This window comes from Homarus americanus, unplaced genomic scaffold (assembly GCF_018991925.1).
Source record: "Homarus americanus isolate GMGI-L3 unplaced genomic scaffold, GMGI_Hamer_2.0 scaffold74, whole genome shotgun sequence".
Classification (NCBI taxonomy): domain Eukaryota; kingdom Metazoa; phylum Arthropoda; class Malacostraca; order Decapoda; family Nephropidae; genus Homarus; species Homarus americanus.
In genome coordinates, this window is record NW_024716951.1 from 4548328 (window position 1) to 4568283 (window position 19956).

Sequence of the window (19956 nt, forward strand, 5' to 3'; positions counted from 1 at the left end):
CCCCTCATCACTACTGCAGAAACACCATACAAAATCACCACCATCCCCATATTAACCCATCACCACCACCATCACCACCATCACCACCACTATCACCCCACTAACCCATCACCACCATCACCACCACTATCACCCCACTAACCCACCATCATCACCATCACCACTATCACCCCACTATCCCACCATCACCACCATCACCACCACTATCACCCCACTAACTCACCATCACCACCACAGTTCCTCCACGCTGGGTGTCGGAGCCGGAGGACCAGAGTGTGCCCAGGGGAGGAAACGCCCTTATACACTGTCAGACAGAGGGCTTCCCACCACCCAAAGTCCTCTGGAGGAAGGCCCACGGTAAGCCACCACCTCCATAATCTAAAGTTAGGTTAGGTTAAGGTTAGGTAAGGTTAGGTTAGTTTTAGGTTAGGTTAGGTTAAGGTTAGGTTAGGTTAGGTTAGGTCATTTTGGGGGTAAAAAATAAATTAATAAACTTCACTACTGGGACCTCACTTTTAACATTTTATTTGGATAACGTCAGATGATTTTATTTACCCCCTACACTACACTACACTACACTACACTACACTACACTACACTACACTACACTGCACTAAACTACACTACACCCTGACCAAACCAGTGTTTATGTAATAGACTAACTAATTAATAATACCTGTTGTTCTACCTTGTGATCTTCTACAGGTACCTCTCCTGGGGTCTACCGTGACCTCCTGGGTACAAGCGGCGTCCAACAGCTAACCAACGGCTCGCTACTCTTGTCCCAGGTGACCAAGGACTCCGAGGGACGTTACCTGTGTGAAGCGACCAACGGTATAGGCGCAGGACTCAGCAAGGTCGTCCAGTTGTCTGTGAATGGTAAGAAGGATTTAAGGATAAGGATTCCTTTTGGGAGGATTCCCTTGGGGAGGGTTCCTTTTGGGTTCCTAGACCGCTTTTTTCATCTGTTTTTTCTTATTTTTTTTATTTCTTCCCTTATTCTTTCTTTCTTTGTTTACTTTATTTTGTGATTACTGTTTTTTTTTACGAAGAGTTTTATTCAGTTTAGGATTTGTGTAAAGTATATGAATATATGTATACTTCTTGAACACACACACACACACACACACACACACACACACACACTTATTATCCCAGGAAAGTGCACGGCCTCAAGGAGGTCGGCATCGGTCAGTGGTACTCCAAGGTAAAAGATCTCTGTGGTCTCAACCGTCAGTCTCCCACACTTCCTTTCATCTCACATTTACCTAGTGAGGAGGCAGCTGAGATAATTAATAACCATTTTACTACCATATGTCATACCTTACCCAGTCTTGACCTCACTCTCCTCCCAGCTTACTTACCTTCCCCCTCCCCCACTCCCAGTGTTCTACCATATGAAATCGCCAACAAACTCCTGAAATTTAAATCCAAACGCTCCACGACCCCAATTGACCTCCCAATCAAAATATACAAGGAGTTTGCAGTCAAACTTGCCACCCCCCTCTGTTCTATTATTAATGCATCCCTCAGACAAAGCAAATGCCCTAATGAATGGAAAACCGCATTTGTCACCCCCATCCCCAAGGTCACCACCCCACAGTCCCCTAACGACCTCAGGCCAGTTGCCATTACCCCCATACCCAGTCTACTTTGTGAGGACTTTGTTTTTGAGTGGGCATTTGCCAGTATCTATCAGTCAATTGATCCACAGCAATTTGGCAATATGAGGACCTCCTCTACATCACACTGCTTGGTGAGCTTTCTGGATTTTCTGCACAAAAACTTGCAGAAACGTAAGACATCACTGGCTGTTGCCCTTGTGGACTTCAGGAAGGCCTTTGACCTTGTTGATCACTGCACTGTTATCAACAAGGCTATTGCACTAGGGCTGCCCACCAACCTGGTCTCATGGCTCACTGATTTCTTGAGTGGACGTCGCCAAGCAGTGAGGTGTCAGGGCTTGGTCTCTACATTCCAACACTCCCTGCGGTTCCCCAGGGGACCAAGATGGACCATTGTGCTTCCTCATCCTGATCAACGACGCTCTATGGACACCTCACGGTGGAAGTACGTGGATGACTGCACTGTGGGGTTTGCGGAAGACACTGCACCAGACTACTCATCGCTCCAAGGCACCCTGACAGGCTACAGGCATGGACTACGGAGAACAAGCACCATCAACCACACCAAAAACCGTAGTCATGCACATTTCAAGCCACCACTCCAGTGCAAACCCCAGCAGTCACAGTGGGTCATCCTCTAGCTGGTAGTTTGCCAAACTCCTGGTGTAACTATAGACAACAAACTTGACTGGAAGGCCCATGTAAATAACACAGTTAAGGCAGCCTCGTACTGTCTCTACATGCTACGAAGACTTTGGTCACTTGGGGACACCCACGCCAGAGCTGAGACCATCTACAACGCCTTTATTCTCCCCAAACTAACGTATGCGTCACCAGCCTGGTCGTCTTCTCTCAACTCCACCCAACAACGTCAGCAGAGAAGGTACAGAAAAGGCCTGCAGAATCATGCTCGGCGCAGAATACTCCGGCACCAACGCTCTCTCCACCCTGGAAATGCCATCCTCAGTGACCTCCACCACCAAGCACTGGAAAGGTTTGGCCGTGGACTACTGCACCATCCTTGTCATCGCCACTCCCCTGCCACCTGCAGCCCCCACCAACTCTGCGCAGTCTGCCACTACAAAAGAATTCAGCCCATAAGAGCCTGCAATGATAGATATAAGAACAGCACCATCCCATCTATTGTTAAAATAATAAACAACTCCTGATTTATGTACTGTACAGCCCTGTAAATGTATTCAATGCATATTATATCATTATGTCTAAATCAAATGTAAATCTGTATATTTTCAGCCACGTTGAACTCTATTAATAAACGTTTATTATATATATATTATTATTATTATTATATATTATTATATATATTATATATTATTATTATTATTATTATTATTATTATTATACATGACCCATTAGACCAGCTGCTGTCCAGTGCCTCCTCTGTGTCCTCAATGATAACCTCCACCTCCCCACCCACACCTCCCACACCTCCCCACCCTCCACCCTCCCACACCCCACCCTCCACCCTCCCCCACCCACACCCCCACCCACACCCTCCACCCACACCCCACCCACACCTGCCCACCCACACCCCCCACCCACACCTTCCCCACCCACACCTCCCACCCCACACCTCCCCCACACCCTCCACCCCCCACCTCCACCCCACCCCACACCTCCCCCCACCTCCACCTCCCCCACCCACACCCCCACCCCCCACCCACACCCCACCCACACCCCCCACCCACCTCCCACCCACACCCCCACCCACACCCCCACCCACACCTCCCCACCTCCACCCCCCCCACCCACACCTCCCCCACCTCCACCCTCCCCCACCTCCACCTGCCCACCTCCACCTCCCCACCCTCCACCTCCACCTCCCCACCCACACCTCCCCCACTCCACCTCCCACCTCCACCTCCCCACCTCCACCTCCCCCACCTACACCTCCCCACCTCCACCTCCCCACCTCCACCTCCCCACCCACCTCCCCACCCACACCCCCACCCACCCCACCCACCCCCACCCACACCTCCCCACCCACACCCTCCCCCCCACCCACACATCCCCACCTCCACCCTCCCCCACCTCCACCTCCCCACCCACACCTCCCCCACCCACACCTCCCCACCCTCCACACCCCCACCCACACCTCCCCACCCACACCTCCCAACCCCACCTCCCCCACCTCCACCTCCCACCCACCTCCCCACCCACACCTCCCCCACCCACACCCCTCCCCACCCACCTCCCCACCTCCACACCCCACCCACACCCCACTCCACCCACCCACCCACCCCCACCCACACCCTCCCCCACCCTCACCCCCCACCCCACCCCCACCCACACCTCCCCACCCACACCTCCCCCACCCACACCCCCCACCTCACCTCCCACCCACACCCCCACCCACCTCCCACCCACACCCTCCCCACCTCCACCTCCCCCACCTCCACCCCACCCACACCTGCCCACCCACACCTCCCCCACCCACCTCCCCACCCACACCTCCCCCACCCACACCCCCCACCCACACCCCCCACCTCCACCCCCCCACCTCCACCTCCCCCACCTCCACCTCCCCCACCCACACCTCCCCACCCACACCCCACCCACCCTCCCCACCCACACCCCACCCACACCTCCCCCACCACCCCTCCCCCACCTCCACCCCACCCACACCCGCCCACCTCCACCTCCCCCACCTCCACCTCCCCCACCCACACCTCCCCACCCACCCTCCCCACCTCCACCCTCCCCACCCACACCTCCCCCCCCACCCACCTCCTCTCTCACTCCTCCCCCACCCTCCCACCTCCCCACCCACACCTCCCCCCACCTCCACCTCCCCACCACACCTCCCCACCCACACCTCCCCACCCACACCTGCCCACCTCCAACCCCACCCACCTCCCCACCCACACCCCCCCACCCACACCCCCCACCTCCACCCTCCCCACCTCCACATCCCCACCCTCCACCCTCCCCCACCTCCACCCTCCCCCACCCACCCCACCCACACCCGCCCACCCACACCTCCCCACCTCCACCTCCCCCCCACCCACACCCCCACCCACACCCTCCCCACCCACACCTCCCCACCTCCACCCCCCACCTACACCTCCCCACCTCCACCTCCCCACCTCCATCTCCCCACCCACACCTCCCCCCACCCACACCCTCCCACCCACACCCCCCACCCACACCCCCACCTCCACCTCCTCCAACCACCTCCCCACCCACACATGCCCACCTCCACCTCCCCCACCTCCACCCTCCCCACCCACACCCCCACCCACACCTGCCCACCCACACCCCTCCCCACCCACCTCCCCACCCACACCTCCCCACCCACACCTGCCCACCTCCACCTCCCCCCACCTCCACCCTCCCCACCCACCTCCCACCCACACCCCACCTCCACCCCCCCACCCACACCTCCCACCTCCACCCCCACCCACACCTCCCCACTCCACCTCCCCACCCACACCTCCCACCCACACCTCCCCACCCACCTCCCCACCCACACCCCCACCCACACCTCCCCACCCTCCACCTCCCCCACCCACCCCACCCACACCCCCACCTACCCTCCCCACCCACACCCTCCCACCTCCACCCCCACCCACACCCCCCACCCTCCACCTCCCCACCCACACCCTCCCCCCACCTCCACCCTCCCCACCCACACCTCCCACCCACACCTCCCCCACCTCCACCCTCCCCCACCCACACCTCCCCACCTACACCTCCCCACCTACACCTCCCCACCTCCACCTCCCCACATCACCTCCCCACCCACACCTCCCCACCTCCACCTCCCCCACCCACACCTGCCCACCCACACCTCCCCACCCACCCCCACCCACACCTCCCCCCACCCACACCCCCACCCACCTCCCCACCCACACACCCCCCACCCACACCTCCCCACCCACCCCCACCCACACCCTCCCCACCCACACACCTCCCACCCACACCTCCCACCCACCTCCCCACCTCCACCTCCCCACCTCCACCTCCCCACCCACACCTCCCCACCTCCACCTCCCTACCCACACCCCCACCCACACCCTCCCCACCCACCTCCCCACCTCCACCCACCCACACCTGCCCACCTCCACCTCCCCCACCTCCACCTCCCACCTACACCTCCCACCTCCACCTCCCACCACCTCACCCCACCCACACCCCCACCCTCCACCCCCCCCTGCACCTCCCCCACCTCCACCTCCCCCCACCCACACCCACCTCCACCCTCCCCCACCACACCTCCCCACCACACCTCCCCACCCTCCCCACCCACACCCACACCTGCCCACCCCACCTCCCACCTCCACCTCCCCCACCCACACCTGCCCACCCACACCTGCCCACCCTCCACCTCCCCACCTCCACCTCCCCCACCCACCTCCCCACCCTCCACCTCCCCACCTCCACCTCCCCACCCACACCTCCCACCCACACCTCCCCCACCTCCACCTCCCCCACCCACCTCCCACCTCCACCCCACCCACACCTCCCCACCTCCACCCTCCCCCACCTCACCCCCACCCTCCACCTCCCCCCCACCTCCATCTCCCCCACCCACACCTCCCCCACCCACACCCTCCCACACCCTCCCACCCACACCCCCCCACCCTCCACCTCCCAACCACACCCCCCCACCCACACCTCCCACCCTCCACCCTCCCCACCTCCACCCTCCCCACCCACACCTCCCACCCACACCTGCCCACCCACACCTCCCCCACCTCCACCTCCCCACCTACACCTCCCCACCCACACCTGCCCACCTCCACCTCCCCACCTCCACCTCCCACCTCCACCCCACCCCCCCACCCACACCCCACCCCCCACCCACACCCCCACCCTCCACCCCACCCACACCCCCACCCTCCACCCTCCCCACCCACACCCCCCCACCCACACCCCCCACCCACACCCACCCACACCCCCCACCCTCCACCTCCCCACCCACCTCCCCACCCACACCCCCCACCTCCACCCTCCCCCACCTCCACCTCCCCCACCTCCACCCCTCCTCACCCACACCTCCCCACCTCCACCTCCCCTCCCCACCTACACCTCCCACCTACACCTCCCCACCTCCACCTCCCCACCCACACCCACCCACCCCACACCCCCACCCCACCCCCAACCCCACACCCCCACCCACACACCCACACCCCCCACCCACCCCCCACATCACCTCCCCCACCCACACCCTCCCCACCTCCACCTCCCCACCCACACCCGCCCACCCACACCCCCACCCCACCCTCCCCCACCCACACCTCCCCACCCACACCCTCCCCACCCACACCTCCCCACCTCACCTCCCCCACCCACACCTCCCCACCTCCACCTCCCCACCCACACCCCCACCCACACCTCCCCACCCACACCTGCCCACCCACACCTCCCCACCTTCACTCCCCACCCACACCCCCACCTCCACCCTCCCCACCCACACCTCCCCACCCACACCCCACCCACACCCTCCCCACCCACCCCACCCACACCCCACCCCCACCCACACCCCACCCACACCTCCCCCACCCACACACCTGCCCACCCACCTCCCCCACCTTCACCTCCCCACCCACACCTCCCCACCTCCACCTCCCCACCCACACCCCACCCACACCACCCCCCATATGTACAGAACCAAATAGCAATGCTTGAATACCTCAATGTAAATGTGAGACAACAGTGTGAGGCCAGACATACTGCCTCACACGCCTGTACCACGCATTTGTGAATAAGTTACCCTTTATGTATAGAACTAAACAAATAATGTAAATGAAATACTGTGAACATTCAGTGCCATAATATCCTGACAACGGGGTTAATTATTATGACCCTTTGTAAACTCTACTCTGTAATCCTTTGCGCTACTGCTCACAGGATGAGTGTGGGGTGCACATGTGCTTGTACAGCTGCAAAATAAAATCAATCCCACTCCCCACCTCCACTCCCACCTCCACCCCCCACCCACACCTGCCCACCCACACCCCTACACCTCCCCACCCACGCCTCCCCACCCACACCTCACCACCAATGTCCAATCACCCTTGGCCTGTGCACCTGTTTCTCCAATCATTTTCCTCCCAACCTCCTTCCTCTCTGACTCCCCACTGCTTCTATTAACCTTTACCTCCTCCTCCTCCTCCTCACCTCCCACTTATCTTCCTCACCTCACCCCCCCTCCCCCTCCCACATACCCTCCCTCCTCCAACTCACTACCCCTCCTCCTCCCCCACTCACTACCCTCTTGACTATTTAACCTCCCATCCCCATACCACTCCTCCCTATGACCACTCTCCCCAACCTCCCACCACCCCCATAACCATTCTCCCCATTCTCTACCATCACCCTCCCACCTCCCCATTACTACTCCCCTGTCTCCTCCATGACACGACTAACTTGCTCCCCATCTCCTACCCACAGCTCCCCCGCGGTTCAGTCTCCAGGGCACGAACGTCAGTGTGGGCACGGGAAGTCTTGCTATGTTGAGGTGCCCCGTGACAGGTGACCAGCCCATGAAACTTTCCTGGCATAAAGACGGCAGGCTTGTCATGCCCTCCGAGTCCTACAGGTGGGTGACAAGGCCCATGACATGAGACTCTTGGGTGGTTTCTCTCTCTCTCTCTCTCTGTGATGCAACAGGTAATCTGGCTATGCTTCCTGAGAAACCAAATTTGTATGCAAACTACAGCACTGATCAAGCCTCACTCTCGACACACTCCACCTGTGATACTAAAATGAGTTTGTAGTAACCTAACCTAACCTAACCTAACCTAAACTAACCTAACCTAACCTAATCTAACCTAACCTAACCTAACCTAACCATACCATACCATTAGGAGTCAAAACTGTTACAAAATCTGCAATTTTCTTTCGTGGTTTTTATCCTTTTACGCCCATCTTACATCTTTCATTTATCTAGGCACGAACTGAGAGAGAGCACGTCGGGAGGTGTGGGGCGGAGGGCGTGTGTGGGGAGGAAGAGCGGGTGTTGGAGTTGGTAGTGACGGGCGTGACACGAGATGACGGATGACAGTACGTATGCACGGCTGAGAACGCCCACGGTCACGCCTCCACCACGGTCACCCTCATGTGCTGCAAGTGTGTGTGGCTAGTGAGTGAGTGTAATAGGATGTGTGTGTCTGTGTCTTTACTACTTGATTTATTCCATTTCCCCCTTTTTGTTCAGTCTTGAGTTTGACCAAATCTTATTCCCCCATTGTTTACCACGAGTCTAACTTCCGTTCCCCCGTTGTTGTTTACCCACATCATGACCTACATATACTCCAGTGCTGACCATAATAACACTCATTACCCCCACCACCACTACCATCTTGTAGAGCCCTGACCTGCCACGGTCGCTGCACGTGGTAGACAAGGGGTCCCGGCACGTCCGTCTGGCCTGGGAAGTACCTCAGGACGGTAACTCCCCCATCACCAAGTACACCCTCCGCTACACACGTCTGGGAGGTAAGTACTGGTGGTGTGAGTCATAAACAGAGAACAGGGACTAAGGATGTATGAATATATACTAGTCCAAAAACCCAGCTTACTGAAGTCTGAGTTTGTCCTTACACCAACAGACTGGCAGCAACAGACACTTCAAGCGCACAACAACAGCAGCAGCAGCCCCAGGAGGAGGAGGTGGCTGTAGGGGGACATGTGAAGGAGGTGATGGTGGAGACTCTCATCCCAGCCACTCAGTATCTTTTCACTCTCTACGCCCACAATGCCATGGGTCCCTCCAAACCCTCTGAGGTATGTTAGTTATTCTCGCCTCTCCAAACACTCCCAAATGACCTCTTAAAACCATGACAGAATACAACACACACACACACACACACACACACACACACACACACACACACACACACACACACACACACACACACACACACACACACACACACACACACACACACACACACACACACACACACACACCCTCTCTTGATCCCTGTGGTAAAGGCCATTCATTTTTTATCGTGTCAAGTTTTATGTGTCTATTAAAAACCACGACTTTAAGATACAAGTTTATGGAGGCATCAAACGATCTGGTGTAAGTTGTTATGGGAGAAGATAAGACGCAACTTTGAGTCAATATATCGAAGTGTTTGACTCAGTTTACACAGCTCTCAAGGTGATAAAATACTGGGGTATTTTTTGTCAATATTTCTCATGGGTTTAGTGACGTAGCTGTTATAAATCAAAGTTGTAGACGATTTAGTCGTGTTCTTTATAATATACAGTGGACTCTCTCCCCTCCCTTCAACCACTGGCATCCAACGAAGCCCCAGTTTTATCCCTGAGAGCTTACCGACATGAACCACAACAAACCGAGAGGCCATAAGCCCCTTGAAGAGATATTCTAACCCCTCACAGATGAATCCAGATAACAAGAGTCTTTCCAAGCGCTCTCAAATGATAACCAGGAACCAGCGAGATAGACCTATAAGATAACACAATCTCTAAGCGTTTTGAAAAGATAACCGAGACCGATAAGATCTATTAACGATGGGAAAATCTTTAATATTCTAAGGAGAAATTCAAACCCCACGAGCGTCTCTAGAACCCCCTAAAACGAGACATCAATCCGGCCGAGACTTGGGTCACACACACACACACACAAGTATCGTTTTGTGTGTGTGTGTGTGTGTGTGTGTGTGTGTGTGTGTGTGTGTGTGTGTGTGTGTGTGGGTAGTCCCTCCTCTAAACTTTCTGAAATAAAACCATTGACGAGCTTGATGCAGTCCTTAACTTTACCCACCACCGAATACCTAAACTTTTTGATTTCGACTCAAACACAGTTCCACCTCCCAATTCCCTCACCTTCGGTTTCTTCTTGTCTTGTAGTGAGAGAGAGAGAGAGAGAGAGAGAGAGAGAGAGAGAGAGAGAACGACGACGCCCTTCAGGAAGAGAATTTGAGATCTGAAGAGGAAAGTTAACGTGATATGTGTGTGTGTGTGTGTGTGTGTCCAGGTAACGACTCAGGGCCATATATATAATTACCTCTCTATCACAGGCGCTGCAGGTGACTACAGAAGGAGAAGCCCCTGAGGTCCCCCACGTGAGGTAGAGGTCACGGCCCTATCCTCCACCTCCCTTAAGGTCTCCTGGGCGCCCCCCGACCCCTCTGTCAGACACGGCAGGATTCTCGCTTACTACATCGGCTACGGGAACACAGGGTAGGTATATACTAGGTAGTGGACTTCCTTCGTCACGTAGGTACTAGGTAGTGGTACTCCTTCGTCAGGTAGGTACTAGGTATAAACACCTCGAAAAATAACACAATCACCCAAGTATATTCTCACTGTCTCCATCAAACTCATCCCTTCTCCTCCTTCTCCTCCCAGCACGTCCAGTGACCAATACAAGATCGTGACGGTGGAGGCGGACACTTGGCTCTCCTCATCATCCAGCTCATCATCGTCATCATCATCATCGTCTTCATCATCGTCAGTATCCTTGTCGTCGCCTACATCATCATCTTCATCGTCATCGTCGTCTACAGGAGGGTGTTGCTCGGCCGTGGTGACTGAACTCTCGCCCTACACGGAGTATGTGTTAGAGGTTCAGGCTGTCAATGCACAAGGGGCAGGTCCGTCTGCCATCCCAGTCACCGCCACAACACTTGAAGATGGTGTGTATAAATCCTCATGTGGTGTAGGACTCTGTATATGGGTCCTGTTAACCTGCTAGGAGTCATATGTGGATCCTGTATGGTGATAGAGTAATCATATTGGTGGATTAGGAGGATTTTAATAACTAGTAGACATATGAATCAGTTGTTTATCTTTCTCTCTCTTTCTTATCTGTTTTAGCTGTATATTCTTCCTTACATGTTTTAATCAATTCTCTCATCTTTCATCTTTAGTCCCTTCGGCGGCGCCCACGGCAAGGTGCGCCCATGACCGCCCGCAGTGTGCTAGTATCGTGGGACATCCTCACTCCCGCCCACGCCCGCGGACACCTACTAGGTTATCGGGTTCTGTACGCCCCCGCTGACAGAGGTAAGTATCGGGGGATGAATGGGGGATGGTAAGGAGGAGGGGAAGAGGAAGGAGAGTAGGGAGGTGAAGAGGGAAGGAGAGGAGGACGTGAAGAGGATAGGGACGTGAAGAGGGAAGGAGAGAGGAGGAAGAGGAAGGAGAGAGGACGTAGAGGGAAGGAGAGGAGGGAGGGAAGAGGGAAGGAGAGGAGGGAGGGAAGAGGGAAGGAGAGTAGGGACGTGTAGAGGGAAGGCAGAGAAGGGAGGGGAAGAGGGAAGGAGGAGGGAGGGAAGAGGAAGGAGAGTAGGGACGTGAAGAGGGAAGGCAGAGAAGGGAGGGGGAAGAATTTCCTTATATTATCAATGTCTCCATTAACCATTAACGTCTCTGTTTTTATCTCGATTCAGTCACAGAGCTGAGTGGGGAGACGACGTCATCGTTGAGTGCGCCGCTGCGGGGGTTACGACCCTACACCAACTACTCCCTGCAGGTGGTGGGATTCACGAGGGTGGGAGAGGGACCACCGAGTGACCCAGTCTTCTGTACCACCGAGGAGGACGGTACGAGGCCCCACTTACTGTAGATAATTCCTCACTGAAGGTTTAATAAGTACAACAACTACCCCTATGTTTTGTTTATGTTGATTTTATGCTTACTAAGGGGCCCCACTATTACGACGGTTGCCATGGTGATCATTGAACTGTTTATAGGAGGCTCGACTAAAAGGCTTTTACGGGGCCACTATTATACGTGCTGAGTGGCCTCCTGTAACCTTCTGGTATACTTCTAAGGGAGAATATCACACCACCAAGAAACATGTTTATAATACACTAAATACTACACACTAACGTATTCTGACAGTCATAGTATATCAGGTTTATTAAGGTGAATTTACTGAATGTTTACTACAGGTATAATGTTTATCATAAAATTGCTGTTATTGTGTTTTGGTTAATTGACTTTTATTCTTTTATGGTAATTTTGAATTATTCCAGGACAATCTACCCTCCCTCCTTTCCTCCTTCTTTCCTTCCTCCTCCTTTCCTCCTTCTTTCCTCCTCTCTCACTCCCACTCGCCCTCCTTCCCTCTCACTGCTCACCCTTCCTCCAGAGTGTTACATTGACCCTCCCTCTCTCTCCCCTACAGTACCAGGCCCCCCATCAGGAGTGAAGGCGGCAGTGGCAGGGTCGGGAAGATTGGTGGTGTCATGGCTACCACCCGCTAACAGTAATGGCCGTCTCCTGACCTACACCATCACCATCAGGGGCAGAGACGTGCAGGGTGGGTTGGGCTGGGTGGCTGGCTGGGTGGCTGGCTGGGTGGCTGGCTGGGTGGCTGGCTGGCTGGGTGGCTGGCTGGCTGGCTGGGTGGCTGGCTGGGTCCTCGTGTGTACATACATCAAATCACTCTTGGCTCCTCTCTTAAACATACCATTTAATTTTGTAATGATATAAAACCAACTTTGATGACCAATTCACCATACTCACTCTCTCTCTCTCTTTCCGTCTACAGAAGTTCGTGGTCAGAGCACCTACGACAAAACATCAGGTGAGCGTAGGTGGGGGCGGTCCAGTGAGGGTGATGGTAGCTGCTTCGACGAGGATAGGTGAAGGGACGCCATCCACCCCCGTCACAGTCAACCCTTCTAATACAGGTAGGATCATTTAATATCCTGTCGTGGGTTCTGTCTATGTATCTGTCTCTTTTTGTATCTGTCTGTCTCTGTCTCTCTCCCTATATACAACACCACACACCATAACCCTCCTCTACACCACAATATCTAGCTGGCTGGTGAAGGGTCGAGGGGTGAAATGTACTCGTGTGTTTCCATATCTGTCATAATGTGTTCATGTCCGTTGAAAACCCCACGTATTATGGCGGCTCCAATGCGGGTGTGTTGAGGCAGTGTGCTAAGGTGGATAACAAAAGTAATTCTATAGGTTTATTCTACATCCTCTCGTCTTTGGATGTTGTAGGTTATATAGGTGATTATCTCTCTCTGTGTTTTTCTAGTCATTCGTTACATTCATTTGAAGTTAAAGCTGAGAATGTTTGCCAGTAGTTATGTTGCAACGTTTCATTCACACCTTTGTCTTGTATTGATGGATTGATTTCCTGTCATTTTTTCTATAACATTCCGTACACCAGATGTTACCTCCCTGTCTCTCTCGTTAATCTCCTGTATAGTGTTAAATACCTTCTATAGTCTTCCTATATCTCTCAATAATGTCTCTATGACGTCTATACACTAGAGTAGTTTCATATATGTATATATATATATATATATATATATATATATATATATATATATATATATATATATATATATATATATATATATATATATATCAGTGATTTCTATAGTTTATTTAGTAAGGGCTTATACCTGAGCTAACACCCTCCATTACTTCACAGTAGCGGCGAAGGTGGTGTCGTGGGGAGGGGTGACGGAGGTGCACTGGGAGGAGGACGTGAGCCTGCGGTGTGAGGCTGTGGGTGAACCTCCTCCCTCACGCTCCTGGTACAGGGACAACACCCTCATCAACGACGCCTCCCAAAGGTACGTCAGTCACAACTATTACTTCCTCAGGTAGAGTAGGTCATTATTCGTGGTATGGGGCTGGCATATGGGTGAATGCCATCATAAAACTCCTTACCAAATAATTCCACAAAGGTCACTAATACTAAAACTTGACCTTAGAGTTTGACGGTGTTCATTCAGTAGCTCATATGATCACCTGTTCATTTGGGGAGATTTTCTGATCTATTTAGAACACATGTTTCCTCTTGACTACATCACTTCCTTCCCCATAAAGAGTGTCGAGCTATCCTGACGGGACGCTGGTACTGAGACGTCCAGAGGAAAGACTCCTAACTACACCTGCAGGGTGGCCAATACCCACGGCGAAGACCACATCACCTACCTCCTCACCGTCCAGGGTAAGTCACCGCCTCCTGCTGGGGGTGTACAGGAGGAGGGTCTTCTAGTAAGTAATATATCCTGTGCTCTCTACTCCTCTACTGACTCACATACAAACAACAACAACAGGTACGGTTATTCATCTCACTCAACACTACGTCACTACTCCAAGTTGTTATTATTGTACGGTGTTGTCAATGTTTCTTTTATGTCCTTCAGCGGCCAGGGGTCACCAAACTCCGGGCCGGGGAACCTTCAGGCACAGTCCACTAACTCTCCGACACTAGACAACAACACTCAAAAGTTCAGCAAGGTATTCTCTCTCTCTCTGATATCCGAGGTGTACCATATTGCATTCCACTCATTGACCAGTTGTTATTGAAAGAGTTCCAATGATCTATTGTTCCATTGTAATTCTACCAGCGGGGAAATAATGATGTGTTTTGACGTTTGCCCATGACAAAGGCGGTGCGTGTGTGTGTGTGTGTGTGTGTGTGTGTGTGTGTGTGTGTGTAATAATGATAATAATAATAATAATAATAATATTATAATAATAATAATAATAATAATAATAATAATAATAATAATAATATAATAATAATAATAATAATAATAATAATAATAATAATAATAATAATAATAATTAACGGTTTATTGAAAGAGCTTGGTCAGAAAGCTGAAAATATACAGTTACATAATTGGGAATGGGTTTCGAATTACAAATAATATACAAATAACATAAGTCATATAAATAAGATATATAATAACTAGATGTGGAAAAAGCTCAAACTACAGGGCATTTCAACATAGTGACAGTTCAAGAAGTAGTATTTACTGGGAGTGAATACACTGGTTTATTACAAATTATTGATAATTTTTACAATGGTTGGGACTGGGCAGTTCTTATAGCGATAAGTTCGTGCACGTATGGGCTGGATGCGGTTGTGGTGTCGAACAGCAATTCTCAGGCTGGGGATCTCAGGTGGTAGTAGGAGCCGGTGTCGAGGATGGTGCAGAAGCTTCTTACCAAATTTGCAGATGAGGTCGTGGTGATGGTTAGTGAGAGTCGAAAGGGTCAGTGTGTTGAGCGCTTCTTGATATGTGGAGTGGGAAGGAGAATAATCTTGCATGCCTCTTTTGCACTTTCTAGGTGTTTACGTTGTGTGGCATTTAGGAAGGAAGACCAGGTGGGGAGGCATAGGTGAGCTCGGGAAGTATGAATGTTGAGTAAATACTGATGAGCTGGGTGCAGGAACTCCGAGGGACTTGAGTCGGCGGAGGAGGTGGAGACGGAAACTGGAGGATTTGACATCTTCACTGACGTGTGGTTTCCAATTTAGTTTGTTGTCTATGGTGACGCCGAGGAGCTTCGTGGAATCTACAACCTGGAGTGTGTTTGGACCTAAATTAATGGAAGGGGGTGGGACAATGTCGGAGGAGAGGTTGATGTGCATAACCATGGTCTTGGTATTGTTGATGGTGACATGGTTGTTGGTGGCCCATTTTGGAGACTGTTCAATAAATCCTGAAGGGCGGTATAGTCGGGAGTAGAATTGTTGACGCTGATCCCAATGGTGGAGTCGTCGACATATTTCCAGCGGGCGGGGTTCTCTTAGGGCATCATTGATAAGCATAAGGCAGAGTGGTCCCATCTTGGTGCCTTGGGGACGCCACAGGTGAGTGACTGAAAGTGGAGACAGCCCCTCGAAGCGTACGAGCTTGACGTCGGTCACTGAGGAAGTCTGTGGCCATGGTATAAGACTTCTCGAAGCCCGAGGTCAATAGCTTTGTTGATGATTATATTATGGTCGACTAGGTCGAACTTTAGTGAAATCAATGAAGGCGACAGCTACAGACGTTTTCGTTTCTCGAGATGGCGGTATATGTAATCGAGAAAGCTGACAAGACAGTGAGTGGTGGAGAGTTTTCATATTGCCAAATTGCTGAGGGTCTACGACTCTGCAATATCAGCATAAGGCCAGTCGAACACAAAACTTTCACAGATTAGGCTGGGTATTGGGGTGATTGCAATAGGTCGTGTGATTTAAGGATTGTGGGCTGGTTGACTTGGGCACTGGTGATACATAAGAGGTCTTCCAGTCAGCTGGGCATCTGGCTTGACTGAGAGAAGCATTGATGATGGAGCATAGGGGCTTAGCAAGTTCCGGGAGGAACTCCTTGAAGAGTTTGTGTGTGTGTGTCATAAGCCAGCACATAACACTTTATGGTTACAACTTTATATTCTTATGATCTCACAGCAAAGGCAGACTAAGCTTATACGGACCCATGGACCAGCTAACGACACATGGACCAGCTGTGATACATGGACCAGCTAATACATAGACCAAATGACACGTGTACCAGCTGACACATAGACTAAATGACACATAGACCAGCTGACACATGGACCAACTGACACATGGACCTGCTGACACTTGGACCAGTTGACACTTGGACCAGTTGACACATGGACCAGCTAATACATAGACCAACTAACACATAGACTAAATGACACATAGACCAACTGACACATGGACCAACTGACACATGGACCTGCCGAGACATGGACTAAATGACACATAGACCAGCTGACACATGGACCAACTGACACATGGAACTGCTGACATATGGACCAGCTGACACATAGGCTAAATGACACATAGACCAACTGACACATGGACCAACTGACACAGGGACCAGCTGACACATAGACCAACTGACACATGGACCAAATGACACAGGGACCAACTGACACATAGACCAACTGACGCATGGACCAACTGACACAAACCAACTGACACATAGACCAACTGACACATGGACCAACTGACACATGGACCAAATGACACATGGACCAACTGACACAAGACCAACTGACATGGACCAACTGACACATGGACCAACTGACATGGACCAACTGACACATGGACCAACACACATGGACCAACTGACACATGGACCAAATGACACATGGACCAATGACATATAGACCAGCTGACACATGGACCAAATGACACATGGACCAAATGACATATAGACCAACTGACACATGGACCAAATGACACAGGGACCAACTGACACATAGACCAACTGACACATGGACCAACTGACACATAGACCAACTGACACAAGACCAACTGACACATGGACCAACTGACATGGACCGACACATGGACCAACTGACACATAGACCAACTGACACATGGACCAACTGACACATGGACCAACTGACACATGGACCAATGACATGGACCAACTGCACATGGACCAACTGACACATGAACCAAATGACACATGGACCAAATGACACATGGACCAACTGACACATGGACCAAACGACACATGGACCAACTGACACATGGACCAACTGACACATAGACCAACTGACACATAGACCAACTGACACATGGACCAAATGACACAGGGAAGTGACGGAGACAAATTACGACCCTAGAAGCACTCTGGATATTTACTCAGTTAATTGCTACTCCAGAGGCTGAGCGAGGCCCGAGGGAGTTGGTCACCTCTTGTGGAGTGAGTTCTCTCTCTCTCTCTTTTTTCTCTCTTTCTCTTTCTCGCTTTCTTTTCTTCTCTCTCTGTCTTTCTTTACTCTCTGTTCTCTCTTCTTTATACTCTCTTCCTCTTTTTTACTCTATCTCTGTCTTTTCACTTCTTCTCTCTTTTCTTCTTTTCCTCTCTCTCTCTTTCTTCTCTCTCTTTCTTTTACTCTCTGTCTCTCTTTTATTTACTCTATCTCTGTCTTTCTTTTTCTCTCTCTCTCTCTCTCTTTCTCTTTCTTTACTCTTTTCTCTCTTTCTTTCTTTATTCTCTATCTCTCTCTTTCTTTACTCTATCTCTGTCTTTTTTTACTCTCTGTCTCTCTCTTTCTTTATTCTCTATCTCTCTCTTTCTTTACTCTATCTCTGTCTTTTTTTACTCTATCTCTCCCTCCTTCTTTCTTGACTCTTTCTCTCTTTTTTCTTTCTCTCTCTCTCTTTCTTTACTCTCTTTCTGTCTTCCTCTCTATCTCTCTCTTCCTTTCTCTCTATCTCTCTCTTTCTTTACTTTCTCTCTCTTTCTTTACTCTTTCTCTCTCTCTTTATTCCTTGTCCTTTTTTACTTTCATTTTCTCTCTTTTTTTTACTTCCCCTTTCTCTTTCTTTCTTTCTTTTTCTTTCTTTCTTTCCTCTCCTCTTACTCTCTCTTTCAATTCCATCATCACCTATAACCACATCCTCTCACTCTACCCACACACAGTTCCACCCTACCCGCCCCACATCCACGTGACGAGGACGGGAGCCACCACGCTGACGGTGGCCTGGAGGACGGGTGACGACAGGGGCGCCTCTCCTGGGCCTGACGGTATCGTACAGAAAGGACTACGGCGAATGGCAGGAAGAGACGGTTCCTCCTACCCAAACCTCTCATGAACTTCGAGGTCTGTCCTGCGGCAACAATCATTACCCGTCACGGCCTACAACAAGATGTATGTATGTATGTATGTATGTATGTATGTATGTATGTATGTATGTATGTTTGTATGTATGTGTGTGTGTGTGTGTGTGTTTAATCTACTGTACACACTCCCCATACAGGTAGGAGATGGGCGTCCGTCTGAGAACCTCCGCACTAAGACTGCCGGCTCCCAACCCATCGCAGGTGGGCGTGAGGGCGTGGTGAGTGCTAACACATCGTGGGCGGCGATGAGTCTAGCCCAGTGGAGTGATGGAGGCTGCCCTATCAGCCACTACAGCGTCGCCTACAGGAGAACTAGCAGCTCCTCCTGGGTCGTAGGTCAGTATTCCATTCTCACCACTATACTAGCCTCCTCCTTCAACAACCTAACCTCCAACCTCATCTAACCTCAACCTAACCTACTACCCTAACCTCTAACTAACCTAGTGTGTGTGTATGTGTGTGTTAGACATCATGGAAATAATAAATATAATTATAAATCACAATTATATTTCCTTCCCTCTTCATAATTGTCATTGTCTGTTATGCCGCCCACAGTATCTGAAAGGGTGGAGATGGCCCGTGGAGCTGGGTGGCCTGTTTTGTTATATATTGGAGAGTAACCGCCCACAACTCAGCTGGCAGTACACCACAAGACTACCCCTTCACCACCGCCCCCCTTTGGGAGGTAAGTGAGGGAGAGATGGAGGGTGAGTGAGAGGAAGGACTGGATGGAGGAGACAGACAGACAAAGAGACAGACGGAGTAAGGAAAAGACAACTAGACACTTTGAGAGACAGGCAGACAGACAGACAGACAAAGAGACAGACGGAGTAAGGAAAAGACAACTAGACACTTTGGGAGACAGACAGACAGACAGACAGACAAAGAGACAGACGGAGTAAGGAAAAGACAACTAGACACTTTGAGAGACAGGCAGGCAGACAGACAGACAAAAAAGAGACAGACGG

General features: G+C 51.9%; 1 protein-coding gene and 1 long non-coding RNA gene across 3 annotated transcripts in view; both read left to right on the top strand.

Annotated features, from left to right (window-relative positions):
- LOC121858673 (Down syndrome cell adhesion molecule-like protein Dscam2) overlaps positions 1-8709 on the top strand; it is a 29244-nt gene extending 20535 nt beyond the window's left edge. For both annotated transcript variants that reach the window (XM_042355245.1, XM_042355244.1), the window contains exons 7-10: positions 238-357; positions 706-879; positions 8043-8190; positions 8542-8709. In XM_042355245.1, coding sequence (XP_042211179.1) covers positions 238-357; positions 706-879; positions 8043-8190; positions 8542-8623 — 524 coding nt within the window. In that variant the 3' untranslated portion in view covers positions 8624-8709. The remainder of the gene's footprint in view (positions 1-237; positions 358-705; positions 880-8042; positions 8191-8541) is intronic.
- A 248-nt stretch (positions 8710-8957) lies between these two features.
- On the top strand, positions 8958-18988 carry LOC121858674. Its single transcript, XR_006087479.1, has 11 exons — positions 8958-9089; positions 9203-9377; positions 10643-10805; positions 10974-11260; positions 11495-11630; positions 12017-12169; positions 12757-12891; positions 13123-13264; positions 14026-14170; positions 14427-14550; positions 18788-18988. It is a non-coding gene; the product is annotated as an uncharacterized LOC121858674 (long non-coding RNA).
- The last annotated feature ends 968 nt before the right edge of the window (positions 18989-19956 follow it).